This window comes from Myotis nattereri (genome assembly GCF_964212035.1).
Source record: "Myotis nattereri genome assembly, chromosome: 12".
NCBI classification, from domain to species: Eukaryota; Metazoa; Chordata; class Mammalia; order Chiroptera; family Vespertilionidae; genus Myotis; species Myotis nattereri.
In genome coordinates this window covers 72,461,201-72,480,257 of record NC_138087.1, presented here as the reverse complement: position 1 = coordinate 72,480,257, position 19,057 = coordinate 72,461,201, and the positions used below count along the sequence as shown (strand labels likewise).

Sequence of the window (19,057 nt, the reverse complement as noted above, 5' to 3'; positions counted from 1 at the left end):
TCAGCATTTTGAAAAACCCTAACTTAACTCTGGTGCCGTGTCACATAAAGAAATATTTTGATATTTGCAACCATAGTAAAACAAAGACATATTTTTGATATTTATTTTATATATTTAAATGCCATTTAACAAAGAAAAATCAACCAAAAAAATGAGTTCGCGTGTCACCTCTGACACACGTGTCATAAGTTCGCCATCACTGCCCTAGACCAAGCCCTTTTCCAGGCAGCCAGCATTTCCGTGATTCCTCTGACCTGTACCCTGATATATTTTTGCTGAGACAATACCATCTTCTCAGACTCTGTAGAGTCTCTGCTTAGAGAATATTTACGACTTGAAGAATAAAAAGAATACACGCAGCCTGGCAGTTATGGCTCAGTGGCTGAGCGTTGACCCATGATCCAGGAGGTTACGGTTTGATTCCCGGTCAGGGCATATGCCCAGGTTGCAGGCTCGATCCCCAGTAGGGGAGAGGCAGGAGGCAGCCGATCAATGATGTTCCTCTGTCATCATTGATGTTTCTGTCTCTCTCCCTCTCCCTTCCTCTCAGAAATCAATAAAAATATATTTTTAAAAAGAATAAATGCAAACACTGCTCCTCCTCTTAATCCCCCAGGCTCTGCCCTCACAAAGAACTCTCTTAGGTGGCTGCTGGGTCTGAGTTAAGATGCTCAGAGGCCCAGGACACAGATTATGGTGGCTTCTCCTATTGTCACTGAAGGTAAAACAATACTGAGCCCTCAGATATAAAACTTGCATTTGCATTGAGATGAAAGTAACACTTTTTCCTGGAGGAGTTCATTACAAAAGTATGGGTTCATTCAGTGGAAAGGAATCTATTGCTCTTTCTTTCCTCTCTTATTTGGATTTGAGTTTAATGTTCTGGTGGCTGTGTGCTAGTGCCCCAAAACAAGTGTTTAATTTGCACACTGAGTAAATTAGCAGAGATGCTTGCAAAGACAAGGATTTCACAGTCAAATTTGCTACTCCTGGCTTCCCCTGAGGCCTCTGAGAAGCCCAGGCTCCCCAGCGCCACCCAACACAGCCTATTGAAGATGTGAGGTCTGAACTCCTTCCTTGTAAGAGATGAGAGCTGCCTCCTAGGGAGGGTGCTCATGCCTACAGGGGGAGACCCTCGCAGGAGAGGAGGACAGGCTGGGGAAGCATGGACAGGCTCGGGTGGTCCATTTTGTTTTTCTTAAATGCCTACTGGATTCCCTTGACGTAACTACAACATGGAAGCTTTTTCACTTGACAATAAGCAGAGAAATATGGGCAGGGCCTCCTTGCATCCCCCTGACCAAGCCCCTCCACACCTATCCCCAGCCCCTGTTCTGAGGTGGCAATTGAGAGCCACAAGGGCACTGCTGGCCTTCCCAGCTTCCCATGCATTTCTGTCATCCTTTACTAAATGGGGCCAGAAAAGGGAGAATGGGGAGAGTTTACAGCAGAACAGACATCCTCAGAGTGGGGAGGGCCTTGGACACAAGCTTACCTCTCTCCCCTGTGTAGGAGATGATGTAGCTGTCCACAGGGGCGATGGCTGGCTGCCACATGGCCAGGGCTTCAGAGTCGGTGATGTTGGCTGTTACCAGGCCAGATGGGCTGTCCAGAGCTGCAGAGAGAGACGGTAATGTGTTAGAGAGATAAGCAGCCATGGGTAGGACCTCAGACCACAGCTGTCTATGCTGCTTGCGACTCCTGGTTTGAGACACAGTGTCAGCTGCATGGAAAGTTTCCAGTCTTAAGCTTGGTGCCAAGGGGACCTGGGTTTGAGTCACAACTTCTTTCCTTGCTGGCCTTGAGTCTCTATTTCCCCATCTGTAAAATGGGGATAGTAATTCTGCCTGACTGTATCCTCAGTGATCTTCTGATGGTCGTATGATGTTATACGTCGAGATACGCTGTATAAAATGGAAAGGCTAAACACATGAGGGTTATCATCATGGTAGAACCCAAGGGAAAGAACCTACAGAAACAGAGGGAACTTTTGGAGTGAAGGCTGTCCGAGGCTTTTCTGGGCTTTGAGAGCCCTGATTAGATGGCTTGTAGGTGATATGGACCTGGACTCTGGAGGCTGGGGGTCTGTGTTCTACCTGGGCTTCTCTGTCTAGGGTCTGTGTGGCCTACGTCATTTCCCTTCTCCAAACATCTCTTTCTTCAATCGTCCAAGGCTGGCTGCTGTAAGCATGAACTAGGCAAAGTGTGTGATATGTGCTAGGGGGTGTTATTAATGGACTATTAAAGTTATTTGATATCATCATAGTCTCAAAGAGTTTATGATAAAGTAGACATGATCTCCAAGTGACTCGTCCTGAGAAAGGATGGATATTCACAGGGCCTGGGCCCATGTGACTGATCACTGTTGCTACCAGCACCGCTTTCTCAGAAAGCAAGCTCAGCATGACTCTCCTCCTGCGTTCCCATTCACCACTCAACTATTCCAGGACCACAGCCCGGAGCACCGAGGCCGCCATCAGAGCTCGTTTGCAGATGACGTGCCTGAGCCCCAAGAGATGCCAGGACTGGCCTCCTAGTCAGGAGGGCAGAGTACTTTGGGGGCCCACACTGTCCGCTCCAAGTTCTTTCCTGCTTCACCAGGCCTGTTCAGACCCCCCTGCCACTGACCAGGACAACGGGGCCTCGCAAAGAAAGGCATCTGGCTCTTGCCATGTGCTGCTGTGAGAATCCATGAATGAAAGATTTCGATGGGGAAATAAGGGTGGACAGGACTCTGGGTTCAGATGGGATGTTTTAATTGCATATTATAAACTCTTTGAGGCTATGAGGGTATTTTTAAAAACTTCTACGAGGCCCATTCTTTGCATCCTTGAATGGATTAGGCTGGATAATTGCTCATCTATCAAAGGATCAATTGTTTAGAGACATGGCTGCCTGAAGAGAAATTTTCCACTTCATTCTCCTTCAATGCAATTCATTATTTCCCCTCCTTACAGTGTGTTGCCCAGATCAGGTTATAATAGGAAAATGATCCTTTATTTTAGGAGAATGCAGAGTTTGGAGTGCGACTGACCTCAGTTCAAATTTGTTTCCAGCATTTATGATTTATAGGGCCGTGGGGCTCAGTGGTTTCCTCTATAAAATGGAAATGATAGCAGCCATTTTAATGGTGCAACCACAAAGGGATTAGTAACAGTGCCTGGAACACAGTAGCTGCTCAGTTGAGAGCAGTTATTCTGCAGCTGTCACCATTGCAGATCTCTTGTGATTCCAGAGTACCAGGCCAGGGAGGGGAGGAGGCTGATTGTGTGAAGTCATCATATTACAGATGCTTTACATATATAGTTCCACGTGATCCTTACAGCAAAGGAAGCAGAATTGTATCCATTTCCTAGAGAAGGAAAGTAGAGCCCAAAGAAATGAACTGACCGCTCATGTACCTACAAGTGGTTGACTTGAGATTTCAACCCAGGTCAGGATGACTCCCAAACTTGTGCTTTTTCTTCCATATGGCCCCAGGAATGGGAAGCCCAGTGAGGTTAAGGATGAAGTCAAGGATCCGCAGCCCGTGAGAGGCTGGGGATGGACCAGAAATGAGGGCTGTGGTGCTCTGAGTCCAGTCCACTCCCCACTGAGATTTTCTAAATAGAAACATTTCCCAGCTGCTGAGCATCGAGCAATAATGCTGAAGGCGAGAGCCTCACCTGTGGTGAACGTCCCTGAGACTGGCTCACTCTCCTCGAAGCCTTTCATGGCCACGATGCTGACAAGGTACTCGGCTCCTGGTAAGAGTGTTGTCAGCTTGGTCTGAGTCTTGGTTCCGTCCACAGTGACCGTGGAGGGCGTACCTGGAACACAGTGAAAGCAACATGGGGACTGCTGAGCCTCACTGAAACCTACTCACTGTTGCCGCCACGAATGGGCGTATCCGACTTGGAAATGACACTGCATCTTTATCCAACACCAATTTTTTTGACTTCTCATTTGCTCCTACCGTCTGGCATAAGAGAAGAGTTCTTACTTTTTGTATAATGTTTTTTTTCCCGTCCAAGCAGATGCCAAAAACCAAGCCAGGAGAGGAAAAACATGGTCACAATGTGCTAAAAGTGGCAAATTTCCGTTCAGTAGAGAGCTGTCATTTTGAGTAAATTTCATTTATTTTTCTGAGAGAGAATATGGTAAACTCACTATGTGATGTATATCTAATATATTTAACCCCCGTTGTCTTAGGTTAGGGATAAATAGGCTCCCTTACTAGCCGAGGTTCTACTCTTTAAGAAAAGAAGTCAATCATGGTCAAGTTTATACTCCTATAGCTATTAAAAAGTCCAAAATTTATATTTCTTAGAATTTCAGGGCTGGTGAGGAGCTTGGACATCACCTGGCCAAACTCCCCACAGAGATGCTGCAGCATAGCATTCCTCTGAAGAGGTTGTCTAGCATTCTCTCTGTGTACACTGCCACTAACAGGGAGCTCACTACCTGATAGATGGTTTTATACAGACTGGACTGTGTTTCCTCCGTGGTCTCTGTTACAGCCCATGTGCTCTAAACGAGAACTCCCAGTTCTACTGAGTCACAACTTCCCGTCCTTTCCTGAGAGACAGACCCAAGGGTGAGACCTCACATACAGCCAGGTCAAGACCAGCTTTCCGGATGAGCGTGCTCAGAGAGAGAAGGTCATTGTGTGGACGCAATATTGGGGACCTATTTCTCAGAGATGTTAGAATGTGAGCGCTGGAAGGTGTCTTCCTAAAATGACCCTCCCAAGGTTGTGTCTTCTAAGGACCTTGAAGTCTATTCAGATGGCCTCAAGCATAAGGGTGGCCATGATGCTGGGAAGGAGAGGAGAGGAATGATCTCTTTACTATTCCACCCAAACCCTCCAGGCTCCTCCTCCCATCCCCTCCCCCGTCCGTTACCTCCGGCAATGGGCACATAGGTAATCCGGAAGCTCTCCACCTGCGCGGTGGGCGCCATCCAGCTGACAGTAGCCGAGTTTTCAGTGATGCCAGAGAAAAGAATTTCCTTTGGGGAGCCCATGGCTGTCACGGAGAAAACACAGGAGAAACGCAGAAAAGTTAACTACCTTGCTCACCAAAGATGCTTCCTGGATTCCTTATCCAGAAAAATTCAGCCCCTCGACTGTGTCTGGGCCAAGCCTTTAGGATGGAGAGTGTAGTGCTTTGTGGTCAAGTTATGACTTGATAGGAACAACCCTCCTTTCATTCAGGTACAGGGCCCAGGGCTGTAGACCTCCACTTGGTTTCATTCAGGGAGAATGTTAGCCCCGCAGCTGATGTCTAAGGAAGTGTGGGTAATACGCACTCCTTTAATTCTGGATTTTAGCATTTTGAAAAATCTTGGCTTTCTAGCTCCTTTCATTAAAGGGTACCAAGACTTGACAACTGTATAGTTCTTTGCAACTGATAAGGGTTAGCCCTGACTCAGAAAGCCCTGAGAGGAAGGTACGGTTACCCACTTGACATAGGAGGAAACAGAGGCTCAGTTTTCCAATGAACATTCTTTTGGTGTGACCTTTCTGGAGCCCAGGACTGGGCAGCAGAGCTGAGCGCAACCCCAGGATTCTGGAATGATGTTCACACGGACACTCACCCCGGCAAACCCATTCCCAGAACTGGATGGAGGTCGAGAGCCAGGGGAGGAACCTTGGGCCCATCACCAAGGCAAACACCCTGGACACTGGGTCCACCTGTGGGAGAGCTGTGCCGCCCCGACACCCCGTGTCCTTTGGCTTTTTCTCTGTGTTTTTTGGCTTGGCTTCCTGCCCTCTTTCGCAGACCGTGCTTCATCAGAGAATCCAGGAAACAGTTTTCAGGTCTCCAGGGATCTCGCTTCATCTGTCTGTTCCCCTCTCCAATCCACGTTGATCATGAAGTTCTGAAACCCACAGACCGCTTTGGAGAGGGTGTTTTTCCCTCTCCCCATTTCTGTCCTTTTCTCTCCTCCCACGGCTTCCTCTTGCAACCTGGTAGCCACCCTCAGACTCGGCGGCTGCCTTGGGCTGTCCTCTCCTGGAGAGCTTTGGAAACCACAAGAGCTCTGGAGCCTGTATGATCTGATTGTCCAAATACCACAGAGAGCCTGGACAACCTGGGCAGGACCCTTCACTTCCGGGAGCCTCAATTGCTCCATCTGTCCCGTGATAAAGGGTGCCGACCTTCAGGAATGTTTGAGGATAAACAGACACAACGGGTCTATCTGGCATGCAGCAACGGTAAACATGGTCGCGCGTTCCTTCATTTCTTTCCCATGTGACTCTGCCATGGGCCACCCTGGATTCTGAGGCAGCCCCCAGGGAAGATGTAGGCGAGGCCAGCTGAGGTGTAAGCTCAGGCACTGTGGCTCTCCTGCCGACCTCACTGATGCAGGTCCTGGCCCGTTTTAGAAGGTTTATCTTGAGACCACAGCTTTCTTCACTAGAGCCGTGTTCTCACTGGGAAAGTGGCAATGTGATCCGGCCTATCTTAGAAACCACAGGCATCAGGAGCCTCGTCCATCATGCACTCCTGAATCCACAGTAATGGTGGAATATCGGGGTCAGTGTGTATGGTATTTTTGGACCACAGGCCTACCTACGTATGGGTGGCTGTTTGTTACTGTAGCGTGTCTCCTTCCGCATGAAGAGCTGGGTCAGACAGAAGGCAGGACTGCCAAACAAGTGTCTCTGCAGACACGGTGACCCAGGCCCCAGACACAATGTCATTGGAGTGCTGAGGTGTGTGGTTTCAAATGCATCTGAACTAGAACTGAGTGGAGGAGTTAAGAGGCTGTTTGGCTGGGAAGGGTGGGGTGCAGTGGGAAGAGGAACATTCTGGGAATTGGGAAAAGGGGCATTGACTACCCCCATTGGCCTTGGGGGTGCATATCTGGGACTCCCAAAGGGGACAAGTTAAAGAACCTCCAGAAAAGAATGACAAAGTCATTTTACTCGGTGACTGGAATTTAAACTATTTTCTGTCTATTCTGCACCCCCCCCCCCCCAAGCTGGTGCCCAGGTGCATGTTGGCATTGAACTTCCCAGAGGAAAAAGAAGCCCCGGGCAACCCTGGACCTCCCAAAGGGAGGCTGCAGTGAAGGAGGGTCTCAAACCACACAAGGGAAGAGGCGCCATTGTAAATGCAGGGAATGACAGCTAGAAGGAGTGCACAAGTCATAACCTAAGTTACGTAAATAAGATGTATGTGATTTCTCTGAGATCTATTAGTAAGCAACGAACACAATCACACACACACTTCTCTTTGTGATCTACAAGGCCCCAGAGAAAGAAATCAAAGCAAGGGCTTTCCAAAAAAGTAGGGTCTGCCTTTTCTTTTGTTATTTAAGAGAAATCATGATTATTCATTCTCCTTTTGGCTTTGGAACTGCAGGGCCTCCAGAAAAGACCAGCAAAACAAAATCAGCAATCCGAAGTAAACTTTGAGAAACAGTGTTTATAAACCAAGGTCAAAACCAGGCTCTGCCTCTGATCTGCAGTTGTTTTATGGGCAGCCATAGGCGGGGTTTGGGGGAGGAAGGAGACACAGATCCACATCCCGGGGGTGGGGTGTCCTTGTTAATAAGGAATAGGCTTTCTCCCTTGGCTGAATGGCTGCCTGGATTCAGCATTTCTTCCACATGTACAAATCTTGGTTGTGATTTCTATAGGGGCTTCTTGGAGCTCAATAGGCCCTGAAACTTTACATCACAAAATACCATCTCTGGTAAAGAGAAGGTTTGGGCCAGTGTTACACCCCATGCCTGTCAGAGGTGGCAAGTATGTACGGGGTGGACAAAAGTAGGTTCACAGTTGTGTGTATGGTAAATAATATAATAATTAATAAATAATATTGCAAGAATAAACTGTTGTTTCTGTACTCACAACTGTGAACCTACTTTGCCCACCCCTGTATAGTCATTGATTATCTGTCATCCAGCCTGCTTATGGTTAATAGTATTAAAATAAGTTGGAATTTGGGTCTACCCCCAATTTGACTGTGTGACCTTAGACTAATCGCTTTACCTTTCTGGGCCTCAGATTCTTCACGAGATGCACAACCAGAAGAGGCTGGACTACATCAGCTCTCTGGTCTCTCAGATCACTTCTGTGGTTTTGTGATTCTTTCCCTCTGCTTCCTCTTTCAACAGCCATCTCTATGCTCCAGTCCCCTCAGTCCTGAGAAGGAATTCACCCACCTGCAGTAGGTCTTTCCTTTTCCTTCTAAAGAGCCTTCTTAGTTTTCATATTATCATTATAATAAAAAGTCATGCTAGTAACCATCTTCCTTTATTCTCCTTGAAACAACTCGTATGGAAAGGGGTTTTCATTTCCCCCTCTTGTGCCTTTTAGAGCTGCTGTAAGTATCGAATAAAACCAGAAAGCTTCCTGAAGAGCAGCTCCTAACTTTGCCAGCTTCCTCCTTCCCTCCTGTTCACAGTACTGATCATTCACACATGCACTTTATAAATATTAATTTTTATAGGTGAAGGTACTATTCCCCATTATCCTTGCAGAGTATAGTTTGAACATTTGACCAAAGAATCAGGAAGTGTATCTCTGGGTAAAAAATGATGAGATAATAGGTAGAAGGAGAAGTCTTTGGAATGGAAAAAAATGCAGTCATTGTAATGATAATGATGATGTAGTAATGATAATGAATATGTAAATATATCTCCTTTGCTGACTTTGCTATGTGCCAGCCCTCTGCTTTGAGCTTTTCATGAATTATCTCATTTAATCCTCACAACGCCATTAATTAAATGGCATCAGACTCTTTTTGTGTAAAGACTTAGCCAAATTACCCACAGTCACCCCTTCTGTAATCAAGAGAGCCAGGATCTCAACGCGAGCTTGTCTCGCCCAAAGCCCCTGTGATGTCCCAGCCCTGGGAGGAGAAGCCCCCAGGTGGGGACTCATCTCCATCCTCTCCTGTTTCTGTACGGTACCTGTGGTTGCTATAGCACTGACTGGCTGGGATCGCCTTCCACTGCTTATTCCATAGAGCTCAATTTCGTAGGCGGTGGCCTCTCTGAGACCCGTTATGTCCCTGGTACGTTCGGGGGCAAGGAGGGTTATTTCCAGTGGCTCAGACTGCTTTTTGGTGTCTCTGATTTTGAGAACAAAACTGTCGAAGACCCCTTCATCAGCTGTCCAGGACAGACGGAACCCGTCTGGGGTGGCATCTGAAACCAGAAGGTTGTCGACTTCTGGCTCGGCTTCTAGAAGGGGAGAAAATGGTGGTAGGAGGAAAGAAAACATCATTTATCAGTATGTGTCATCGTCTCTCCAAGGGGGATGTCAGTATGCAGTGATGTCCTGAGAGATGGAAAGGAAAATCATTCAACATGAGCAAGTCTAGCAGGCCTAGGAGAAGGAAAAGATGGTCTTGACACATTTAATACAAACTGAGTGGATGCTTGCATATGTGAGTTTTGTCTAACAGCAATCCTATAAATCCACATCTGGACTCAGCATTGGCCCCTCCCCTGCGTTATTAAACAAGTTCAAAGCCAGGAACTTGTTTACATTTGCTCTCTGTCTTCCAGTGGCCGAGTGCCCATCCTCCTCTGTGAGATCTTTTTCTTTTCTTTTTGAAAAGACAAATAAACCAGCTTTAACGATCTGTAGAGCTGCCTATGATGATACCGCTGATTATATTTCCCTTGATCGTGAGCAAAATGGCTTTTAAAATGATGTAAATGTTATGATCTTTTGGCTTTTTTCTTGGAGCAGTTTTACTGAAGGCTCCTACTCTTGACTCACTTGCTTTAACCATTAGATACGTCTTAAGCTGGTAGAACTAAGGCTTGGAACCTCTTGTGCTAGATACTTTGGATGCAAGGTATTATCTGGGATTGCCTGAACTAGACAAAACTCAATGTCAAGATAAATCTACAGCTGAGTTTCCCAAAGTGTACTCACAGCACACTATTCCTGTTGAATCTTCCTTAACAGGTACCCACCATCCAAGAAGCTGGGGAAATACTGCCTGAATCAGCCCCTCTTGGAGAGACACATGCACATTTGGATGTTCTGTGAAGCCTTGTGGTCAAGGATCCTATTTTAAGTCAGTGTTTCCGAAACTTACTTAAACATGGTTTCACCAAGTGGGGCTTGAAAAATTCTACAGAAGTAGTAAGCTCTAGAAAGACTTTGGGAAACACAGATTTTTGAATGTTAATGTTGTTAATGCCCTACTTTTCTAGGAATGACTACTCTTGAGAAAATTATGGATTTAGTCTGTGTTGAAGACTATCTATGATATTAGTGATTACCAAGATAACAAGTTGGTAATTGGTTTTCCAATGACGAGCCCACCTGGTAAGTTTGTCAAGATTATAGTTGAACCTTGGAGATGGTAAGTGTAAGTTTCTGAAATATACTCATTGGTGTATTTCCTCTGAGAAGGCTGGAATGTAGCTGGGAACCAGCCAGGATGAGCACAGGGGAAGGTGATGTGGAGTAAACACAGAAGAGCTAGGGATAAGTCATGGTCTAAAGGATTTGGAACACCAAGTGGAAAAATTTGGAAACATCTCATTTCTGGAGTGGGAGAAGGGGAGTGCTCATTAGAGACGACGAGGGAGAACGTGGGGTAGGGGACATAAAAGAACAGGCCACATTATGGATTAAGTAGAGCACATGGACAAGGATGTTAAAACCATGGTGATCCGGTACATAGATTACATGGTAGGAAACCAGGAAGGGAAGAAAATGGCTCACTTGAATCAAAATACCTGTAACAATCTCAGCCCTCAAGGGCTTGGTTTGGTGCCCTTGGGTGAAGCCAGAGACCACAACCTCATAGCCAATGCCGGTTATGAGGCCTCTGAGCTCCAGCTTCCTTTGGGTTCCTGAAAGTGTGAATTCCTGGGGATCCAGCAGCTTCCCTGAATCCACCACCGTTACTAGGAAGCTGTCAAAGGCATTCTCCGATGCCATCCAGGAAACTGTGAACCCGTAGGGATTAATGTCGGAAATGGTTAGGTTTTCCAGAAGGGGCAGAGCCTCTGAAAGAAGGGAGGAGTGAAAGGAACTCAGGTTAGCAGCACTGACTCTGCCGGACAGCACAAGTTTCCGCAAACACTGCAGATACCCCGTCAACCAGTACATGTGTTACATGCTCAGCAAATGCATGTCAGGAGTTTAGATGCCAGATGATGGTATCTTGTGTAATTTCATAAGAAGCGTATGAGGTAGATATTATTTGCATTATAGTGGTAAGAAAATTGAGCTTCAAAGAGATTGATTGGCTTGGCCAACTCACCTAGCTAAGTATGTGATAGAGCAAGGTCTTTTAGGAGTGTCTGACTCCAATGGCCATGAATCAAGTTGATTAGGCCATTTAGTGACACATACTCACAAGTTGAGAAAAAAGGAGGAAGTAAGATTTTTATGGTTATGGCCAGTAAAGAATACTAAGACTTGCTAATTCCTTTGATGTTTGTTTTTCTGGATAAAAGTAGGAAATAAGGACATGTCTGGATCTTCAGTACGTTCTGTTAGCGTCATTTGTTCATTCATTCACCAAACATCTGCATCCCGGGCACTCTTACTTTTTAGGTGCCAAGGGATCTTTCCACACACTGGGATTCCCAAGAGGAGTGAGCTTTTAACAGCTGAGTTTCTGTCAATACTTCCCTCCCCATAACATCTGAGAAACAGAGAGGTCATTGACTTGCCCAAGATCACATATCTACTAGGTGGCTCAGCTAAGATCCAACCCAGGTCATCACACTCCAAGTTCAATGTTCTTTCCACCCCCTTAGCCAACATCTAATTAGTCAGCCCAAGTGCTGGCAAGTCCCGAGGCATAAGCAGGATTAGTGAAGGCCCAAAGCCTCCCCTCCAGCAAAACAATAACGGTGAGTGTATTTATTTTTTACCGGAGGGGCATGGGCCCGGTAATTCCACGGCCAAGGCTGCTTTAGCTGTGTCTAGTTTAGAACCTTCTTTTTCACTGCAGCTAAATGGAAACTTTAAAAGAGATAAATGACCGCTACACTAATGCCCACAGTCTAATCCACGGGATGTAAAGAAAAATGTTTTAAAAAGAAGTGCTTGGTGAGTGAATGAACAAGTAAATAAATGCCCTCATCCCCTAAGGAGAGACTGAAATTTTACTGTGGCTTGGACTTTTCTGAACTTATGTTGAAACACTTGGTGTTTATTTTGAGACATTTTTTTTAACACGTAAAGATCTCCCCAGAATCATAACTCTATCAAAGGCAAAGATGAAATCACATGGGCTGTGCAAACAAGCTTCCTTGTCGGTAAGACAAGGGGCTCAAATTCCATGGCTGAGTCTTGTTTAGACAAGAGGCGCCTCGCTTTGAGAACTGCCTCTTTGCACCTCCACGCTGTCAAAGCACTGCATTCTGATGAAAAGGAGGGCGTGCGGGCTAATTAGTCCATCAAAGGCCTGTTATTTGTAGTTCCTGTATTCGAGCTGTGCTCCCCCCCCCCACCCCTTATTAAAATATACTTCTTTTCAAATGCAGTCTTTTCTCTTCAAGGATTAGCTGAGACAATGCTGTAACTGGATCTAGGATTCCCAAAGCCAGCTTTCCCTACCTCCTTCTCTTCTCTCTGTTCTGTGGGAGGTCCTTCAAGGGGCTACAAGTCAGGGCCTGACGGGATCTGTGGCTGGCCATTCCTCCCCTCCCGGGCAGTGGGATTCTCATGTCATAGCTACCCCTGCCTCCCTGCCTGCCCCCCATGCCCCACTAAGCAGGTACCATAGTCTGTGTTTGGAGACCATATGATGGATTGGATTTACATTAGATAGTGGGACAGAATATATAACCACTTTTTTAATCTCACATTAAAACATGTCTGGGATTCTCTTTAAAATAATAGGGAAGTCCAGATTGCACGGGTCTTTGTTTCTGTCTAGGTTTACCACTTATTTTAAGATCACCACTTTCCTTGTAGTGTTGGGAGAAAGCAGAGAGGACCCGGCATCTGTGAAATGGGTGCCAGGCAGTTAAATCTCATCATGGCCACTTAGTTCCTGTGACAAGGCTGCCAGTGGGCCCTGTGGTATCCTCTCCTCATACATAAGGAAAGTGGGGTTTGCCGAAACCGGTTTGGCTCAGTGGATAGAGTGTCGGCCTGCGGACTGAAAGGTCCCAGGTTCGATTCCGGTCAAGGGCATGTGCCTTGGTTGCGGGCACATCCCTAGTAGGAGATGTGCAGGAGGCAGCTGATCGATGCTTCTCTCTCATCGATGTTTCTAACTCTCTATCTCTCTCCCTTCCTCTCTGTAAAAAATCAATAAAATATATTTTTTTTAAAAAAAGGAAACTGGGGTTCAGGCAGTTAAGAACTAGATGAGGTTATATAACTCAGAAGATGGGGAGAGCTTTAGGAACCACTCAGGCCTGGTCTCAAAATCCTCGCTCTTGTAGGACTATGTTGCCTCCAATTCAATACTTATTTGAACTTATTAACATCTCTTATTTACCACAGTTTAGACCCTAGGAAGGTCCTGGTTTAATGTGAAAACTGGATGGCAAAGTTGGTTTTCCTCTTTTTCAGACTAGATATTTGGTAAATCGACACTATTTGCAGCCTTTGCCACTGATTTAGGATGATCTCAGGAGAGGAAATAGAAAAGTATTTCTTTATGTAACTCAAAGAGAAGTTAGAAGTCAAGTTTAATGAATGGGTAAGGTTTAATTAAGCTTGGAATTTATCTACTATCCTAGGTTGAGCCTTCATTAATCTGTTATGAAGTCAATTTTAAAGAAGTATTTTTTTAAGAAGAAAACGCTAAATTATTATACTTCTGAGGCAGGTAGGTCATGGTCTGTCTGCCTTACATAGCATGATCTATGGACAAATTCCTGCCCTAGGCCACATTAATGTAGAAGTCACTCTTTAGCCAGAATCTCCAAACTGTGGGTCAGACAGCCTATAAAACTGAGCATAAACATCCGTGGAAGTTTTATACTGTTGACTTCATTGTCTCAAGTTCCTACGCATGGCTGCATAAGATCCCTCTTTGCTCTCCATTTAGACACTTATATATGGAGTAAAGACTATGTTTTGGGTTCAACTTCTCTTTAGAATGTCTATCACCACCCCCCTCACCCCCCTTCCCACCTCAGAATTCTAAGCAGACAAGTGAGAACCTTTGAATGAGTACCTGTCACGACAAAGGCAGTGAGGGGTCTGGTAGGTTCCCCTGCCCAGGTGGTCCCTGTCACGCTAACGTCATAGCCAGTGTTCTCCACCAAGCCGGTGACGTGAGCATGCTGAGCGTCTCCTGAGACTGTGATTTGCTGTGGCTCATGCAGCCCACGGGAATCACTAACATTGATAACAATCTTTGCAAAGGGCCCAGCTGGAGCGGTCCATGACACGTGGAAGCTGTCGGAAGTAATATTGCTAAAAATTAGCATGCCCCACTCTGGCTCTGGCTCTGAAGAGGAAGAAGGAACATGGGCAGAGAGAAAGGGAAAGACATTATTAGTGGAAGCGGTAGACCTCTCAGAATATAGCCGCAGAACATGGAAGTATCCATCCCTCCAAATAGTTGCTGAAAGGTAGTACATTAGGCTCCATTGCTTCATCGGCAGGCACAGATTTGCGTTCTTTTTAAGTGTAGACATGAGCATCTGCTAGCCATGTATGAAGAAAAGCAAAGAAGCCATAAGAGCAGTACACAGGATTAATGCAAAGGGTGTCAAGGACACAGGCTGTAACGGGGCCTTAGCTCTGAAAGCTGTTCCAAGAAGACAGCTTCTTGGTGAAGTATACGTGGCAAACACAGAAGACTACACCTCACCCTAGGGATTCGCATTTTAAAGACTCTGAAATGCTGGCTCGGTTCAAGAACATTGATTCATGGGTACCCTTTACGAGGGATATTCTTTGAACATCTCACGGAGCTGGTGTGCCATTGAACGTGCCTTAGAAAATCTGCTTTGAAGTTTCCTTACTCAGTCTTCTGCATATCTATTTGGATTGTACACATTAAAGGTGACTATCCATCCAAGAGACATTCTTAACAGTACTTAGAAACCCAAAGGTATATGCCATAGGGAAACCTACATCTCACCCCAAATGCTTTAAATGTGGAAGTGACTTTCATTAAGAAATTCCTGGTGTATGCAAACGTGAGAGAAACTTGATGTTGGACGCTGCCTTTTTCTGATTAGGATATTCCCCTCGTGGGTAATCTGGAAAGGTGGATGGTTCCACTGAGGTTAAGTTTCTCTTGTCCCTTAAAATCTAGACAATCAGGAATAAAAGCAACTTATTTTTAAAGCAGGGGGCCTGTACCATTGCTTTCAACTGGGATGCATATGGTCTGGTCTCCTAAATGCATATTTATCAAATACTACTACCACTAGAGTAAGTTCAACCCAGCCTGTATTTTGAGAGAGGCAGCAGCCTTGGAAGTTAAGATACGAGGATGAGGATTTAGGGTTGGGAGGAAGCAGACCAATCCTCCCACTGACTTAGGCGTTGTTTGGCTGCAACTACTATATTTGCAGGAAGGAGGGGACTCATTTGTATAAACTTTAGCTGGACAACTGCACAGCATAACTTGGTGCCCTAAGGTCCCTCAGGACAAAAAAGTTCTGGCTCAGAAATGGAATGTAGCCCTAGGCAAGGGCATAGGATTTCCTACTTAGCAGCCAGCTTGAGAAGCTAATGGTGGCATAATTTGCAGCCACAGCACTGGAAGATTCCTTCAGCCCCACAAAAGATAAAGTCCTCCAAGCGGGACTCTGTTTGTCCTGTATTTGGCTGTGGAAGCAACCTCCCGGATTAAGGATGCACGCTAGGACTCTACTCATGCGACCAGACAGAGACCGGCAGTGCCAACACAATCACATGCTGAGTAAGGCCTGGCTCCTCGCTGCCAGGTCTCCTTACTGCCAGCTGTCTCCCAAAGGGTGCAACCAAGCTGAAAAGTGAGACGCAAGAAAAGACGCAGAGAGAGAATGGTAGGTAGTGTTCCATGCAAGCCAGGGACGTTTTCTCCCACCACGTCTAACCCTTCGGAGCAGTGCCTTGACATGCTGCCTGCTCCCAGGAAAGACAGACATTTCCCCCAATTGAATTGCTCTGAATATTCACCACATGCACCAAGATTCTGACAAGATGATGAATGAGAGGGAGACTCTAACTCTTTGTGACAGATTTCAGTAGATGACAAAACATGCTTGATCGAGTAAATGTCAAAAAAGGGCAGTCTGTAGGGAATGCAGGCACAGGAAGGCTCAAGGACAAGGTGAGCCCACTGGGTCCTCTCACATGGTTCTTGGGGTGTGCTTTAGGGTCTTTTCTCTGACTGTTAGTGGTGCTACTTTAAAAATCTTTGTGGAGAGAAAAAGAATGCATTCTGACCAAGGAACCAGAGGCGGCATGCACATACCTTTTTGAATGTGACACAGGCAAACTCTGATTAGAAAGACCACAGGCAGATGATAATGGCAGGAACTGGAAATGATTATTCAAGATCAGATGAAAAGATGGTTTAGATCTTCAAGCAAAGCCAGTCAGGTTAACTCTTTCCAAACAGAGCAACTCCAGATATGAATGCATATTAAGGAAATTGCAGTTGATACTGAAGTTCCTTAACTGGGGGTAAGAGTATTTTTTTATATTTAAAGCTCTGATCTGGGTGGCTCTATCACATTTTGAGAAAGTCCTAGAACTAGGAGGATGAAAAATGGGGACTGAATGATTTTTGGGGGGATGCTCCTCAAAGGAAGTTCAAGAAGAGTGAAGAACTGGTCACAGGAAGTGCCTGTGGTTGTTGGACCGCCAGGGTCTGCGCGCTGCCCGCCCATCAGCCCATGAAGGTGGGCAGGGTAACTGGAAGGAGCCCTGAGGGCGGTGATGACAGATGGGGGGACCCAGAATGTGCCACGGTCCTCGGAGGTGGTCCGGATGCCTAACTCGGGTCCTCAAACTTTTTAAACGGGGCCAGTTCACTGTCCCTCAGACCGTTGGAGGGCCAGACTATAGTTTAAAAAAAAACTATGAACAAATTCCTATGCACACAGCGGCGGCAAAAACACCCCGCGGGCCGGATAAATGTTTTCGGCGGGCCGCAGTCTGAGGACCCCTGGCCTAACTTCTATAAGAAAACCCCAAAGGCAGACTCCCAGCTTTCCACGAGAGGGACACACTGCCCTCGGTCACATGTGAGAGAGTGAGCTGGCTAAGGGGAGGTTTGGCTACAAATCGAGGAGGAAAAAAATAGGAAAGTGTGTCAATCAGAAACGCTCTCACAGGGTCCAAATCAAAACACATACGACTAAACCGTGAAGTTTTACACTTTGCCCTCTTGAATTCTCCAGAATGAGATTGGGAACCATAAGAAGAAATTCTCCTAAGCTTATTCCACAAATAATGTTTTTTTCCAGTTTGTGATGTCTTATGTTATCTGTCAAGAGAAGGCATTGTCCCCCAATGTGCAGAGGATGCTATTTTGAATGGAAAAGGCTCTCCTTTCCAAGTTCATTTATTCTCTTTTTCGGCACACCACGGGACACCTGCGGTCGAGTGTGTCATGGGCACTACGGATTTAAAGTGAGGGCCATTTCTCTTATGCTAAGCAAGCTCCTGGTTGAAACATGACTATCTTACTTCTGTGTTTGCCATCTACCATTTGCTGCTCTGGGGGCCAGACAGCATGTTCTGGTCTTTTCTCTTAGAGGTGGCATTGGAATTGGGGTGTTCTGAATGGCATGGTTTCCTCTGCATGCGTCTGATGAGGAACCTGCTCTTTCTCATTGTTTTCCCAATTAAAAAAATAGCACCAACACAATTTATGAAATCATCAGGATGTTTGGGTATTAAGAGGTCAAAGGCAGAGAAAGACACTAGGATAACAAACATGATTTTTAAGACCTCTTTGATGGATGTGGATGTCATGCCTACTCAGGGACAATGCTCATTATGGGTATTTTTTGCTTTGTTTTGTTGCTGAAGGTGAAAATGCTTTTCTCCAGATTCTATTTGGCAATCTGGACCAAAATACATTTTACTCTGTAAATGTGCTGGTCAGTGATAACACAGGCAAGGCGAATGCACCACTTGGGCCGCTGTTGGAAGAGAGTTTTGTTAAATAACCTTGAGCCTGGCATCATGGAGGAGTCACTGCACTGTGGTTCACGGGTCAATGGGCCAGGAGTGGCTGCACCCTGCAAGGAAGACCCTGGAGAGAGAGGGTGTTAGACATGGGAGCGTGCACGTGTACCTGTGGTGACTGTGACATTGATGGTTTGGGTCCAGATGCCGGGAGCAAGTCCAGAGAGGTAGACAATAAAATCATTACTAGGGCGGAGCCCTGAGATGTAGGCAGTTCGTGCAGCACCAGAAATTTTGTAGTGCACCGTCTCCAGTAACCTATTGGAATCAATAATTTCAATGGTAAAGATCTCGAAGGCGCCATCGGTAGCTGTCCAGGACAGATTGAAGCTCTCAGGGGTTATGTTGGAAACATTGAAGTTTCCAATTTCAGGTTCTCCGGCTGAAAAAAAAAGGGGGGGGGGTTGGAGAGAAGAAAATAAATTTGAGTTAACCATTTGGCTGTGTTTTAAGGTTGAGATTGTTAATAGAACCGCAGTTGGGTAGAAAGATCTGATACCTGAGGGTTATGGTGAAATGCAGCAGTGTTACCAATCAGCGCCCATGAGAGAGGAAAGGGGGGGGGGGATTGTTAAAAGAAAAATACAAAAAGGAAGATACGGCAGTTAGAGTTCCCCGCTCTGGAGCTGCCCCACATGGCCAGGCTGCCGGATCTGGAGCGTGAGAAACATGCTGAATGACTGGGGCTGGACCTGCTGTGCCTAAGTCCAGACGCTCCCAGGAGCCCCACCTCAGGGATGCTGGCCATCGGTCAAAAGATAGGAGTGTTGGCAGCTTCCCGGCTCCGGATTTGCACTCAGGAGACCAAGTTACTGCAGGCGCCCTTTGCTTTGAGGGAGCTCCCATCTATTCAAATGAAGACTAAATAATTCTGACGCCATTACCCTCCCAAGATGGTACCTGGAGGCTTCTGATTTTGTGACTAGAAGGAAATTGGCAATGTGTCAGTGCCATTCTTAGGACTTTCTTTATCCTTCTGAC

At 46.1% G+C, this 19,057-nt stretch overlaps 1 protein-coding gene across 7 annotated transcripts in view; it reads right to left on the bottom strand.

The window, feature by feature from the left end:
• Positions 1–19,057, bottom strand: part of TNC (tenascin C) — a gene marked incomplete at its 5' end in the record, with an annotated part of 63,839 nt that overhangs the window by 14,557 nt on the left and 30,225 nt on the right. For 2 of the 7 annotated variants that reach the window (XM_081103381.1, XM_081103383.1), the window contains 6 exons: positions 1,496–1,615; positions 3,666–3,809; positions 4,884–5,006; positions 8,908–9,180; positions 10,699–10,971; positions 18,186–18,458. In XM_081103381.1, coding sequence (XP_080959507.1) covers positions 1,496–1,615; positions 3,666–3,809; positions 4,884–5,006; positions 8,908–9,180; positions 10,699–10,971; positions 18,186–18,458 — 1,206 coding nt within the window. Of the gene's footprint in view, positions 1–1,495; positions 1,616–3,665; positions 3,810–4,883; positions 5,007–8,907; positions 9,181–10,698; positions 10,972–14,111; positions 14,388–18,185; positions 18,459–19,057 lie in introns of all 7 variants that reach the window. The other 5 variants (XM_081103382.1, XM_081103384.1, XM_081103380.1 and 2 more) reach the window with 4 other exon arrangements.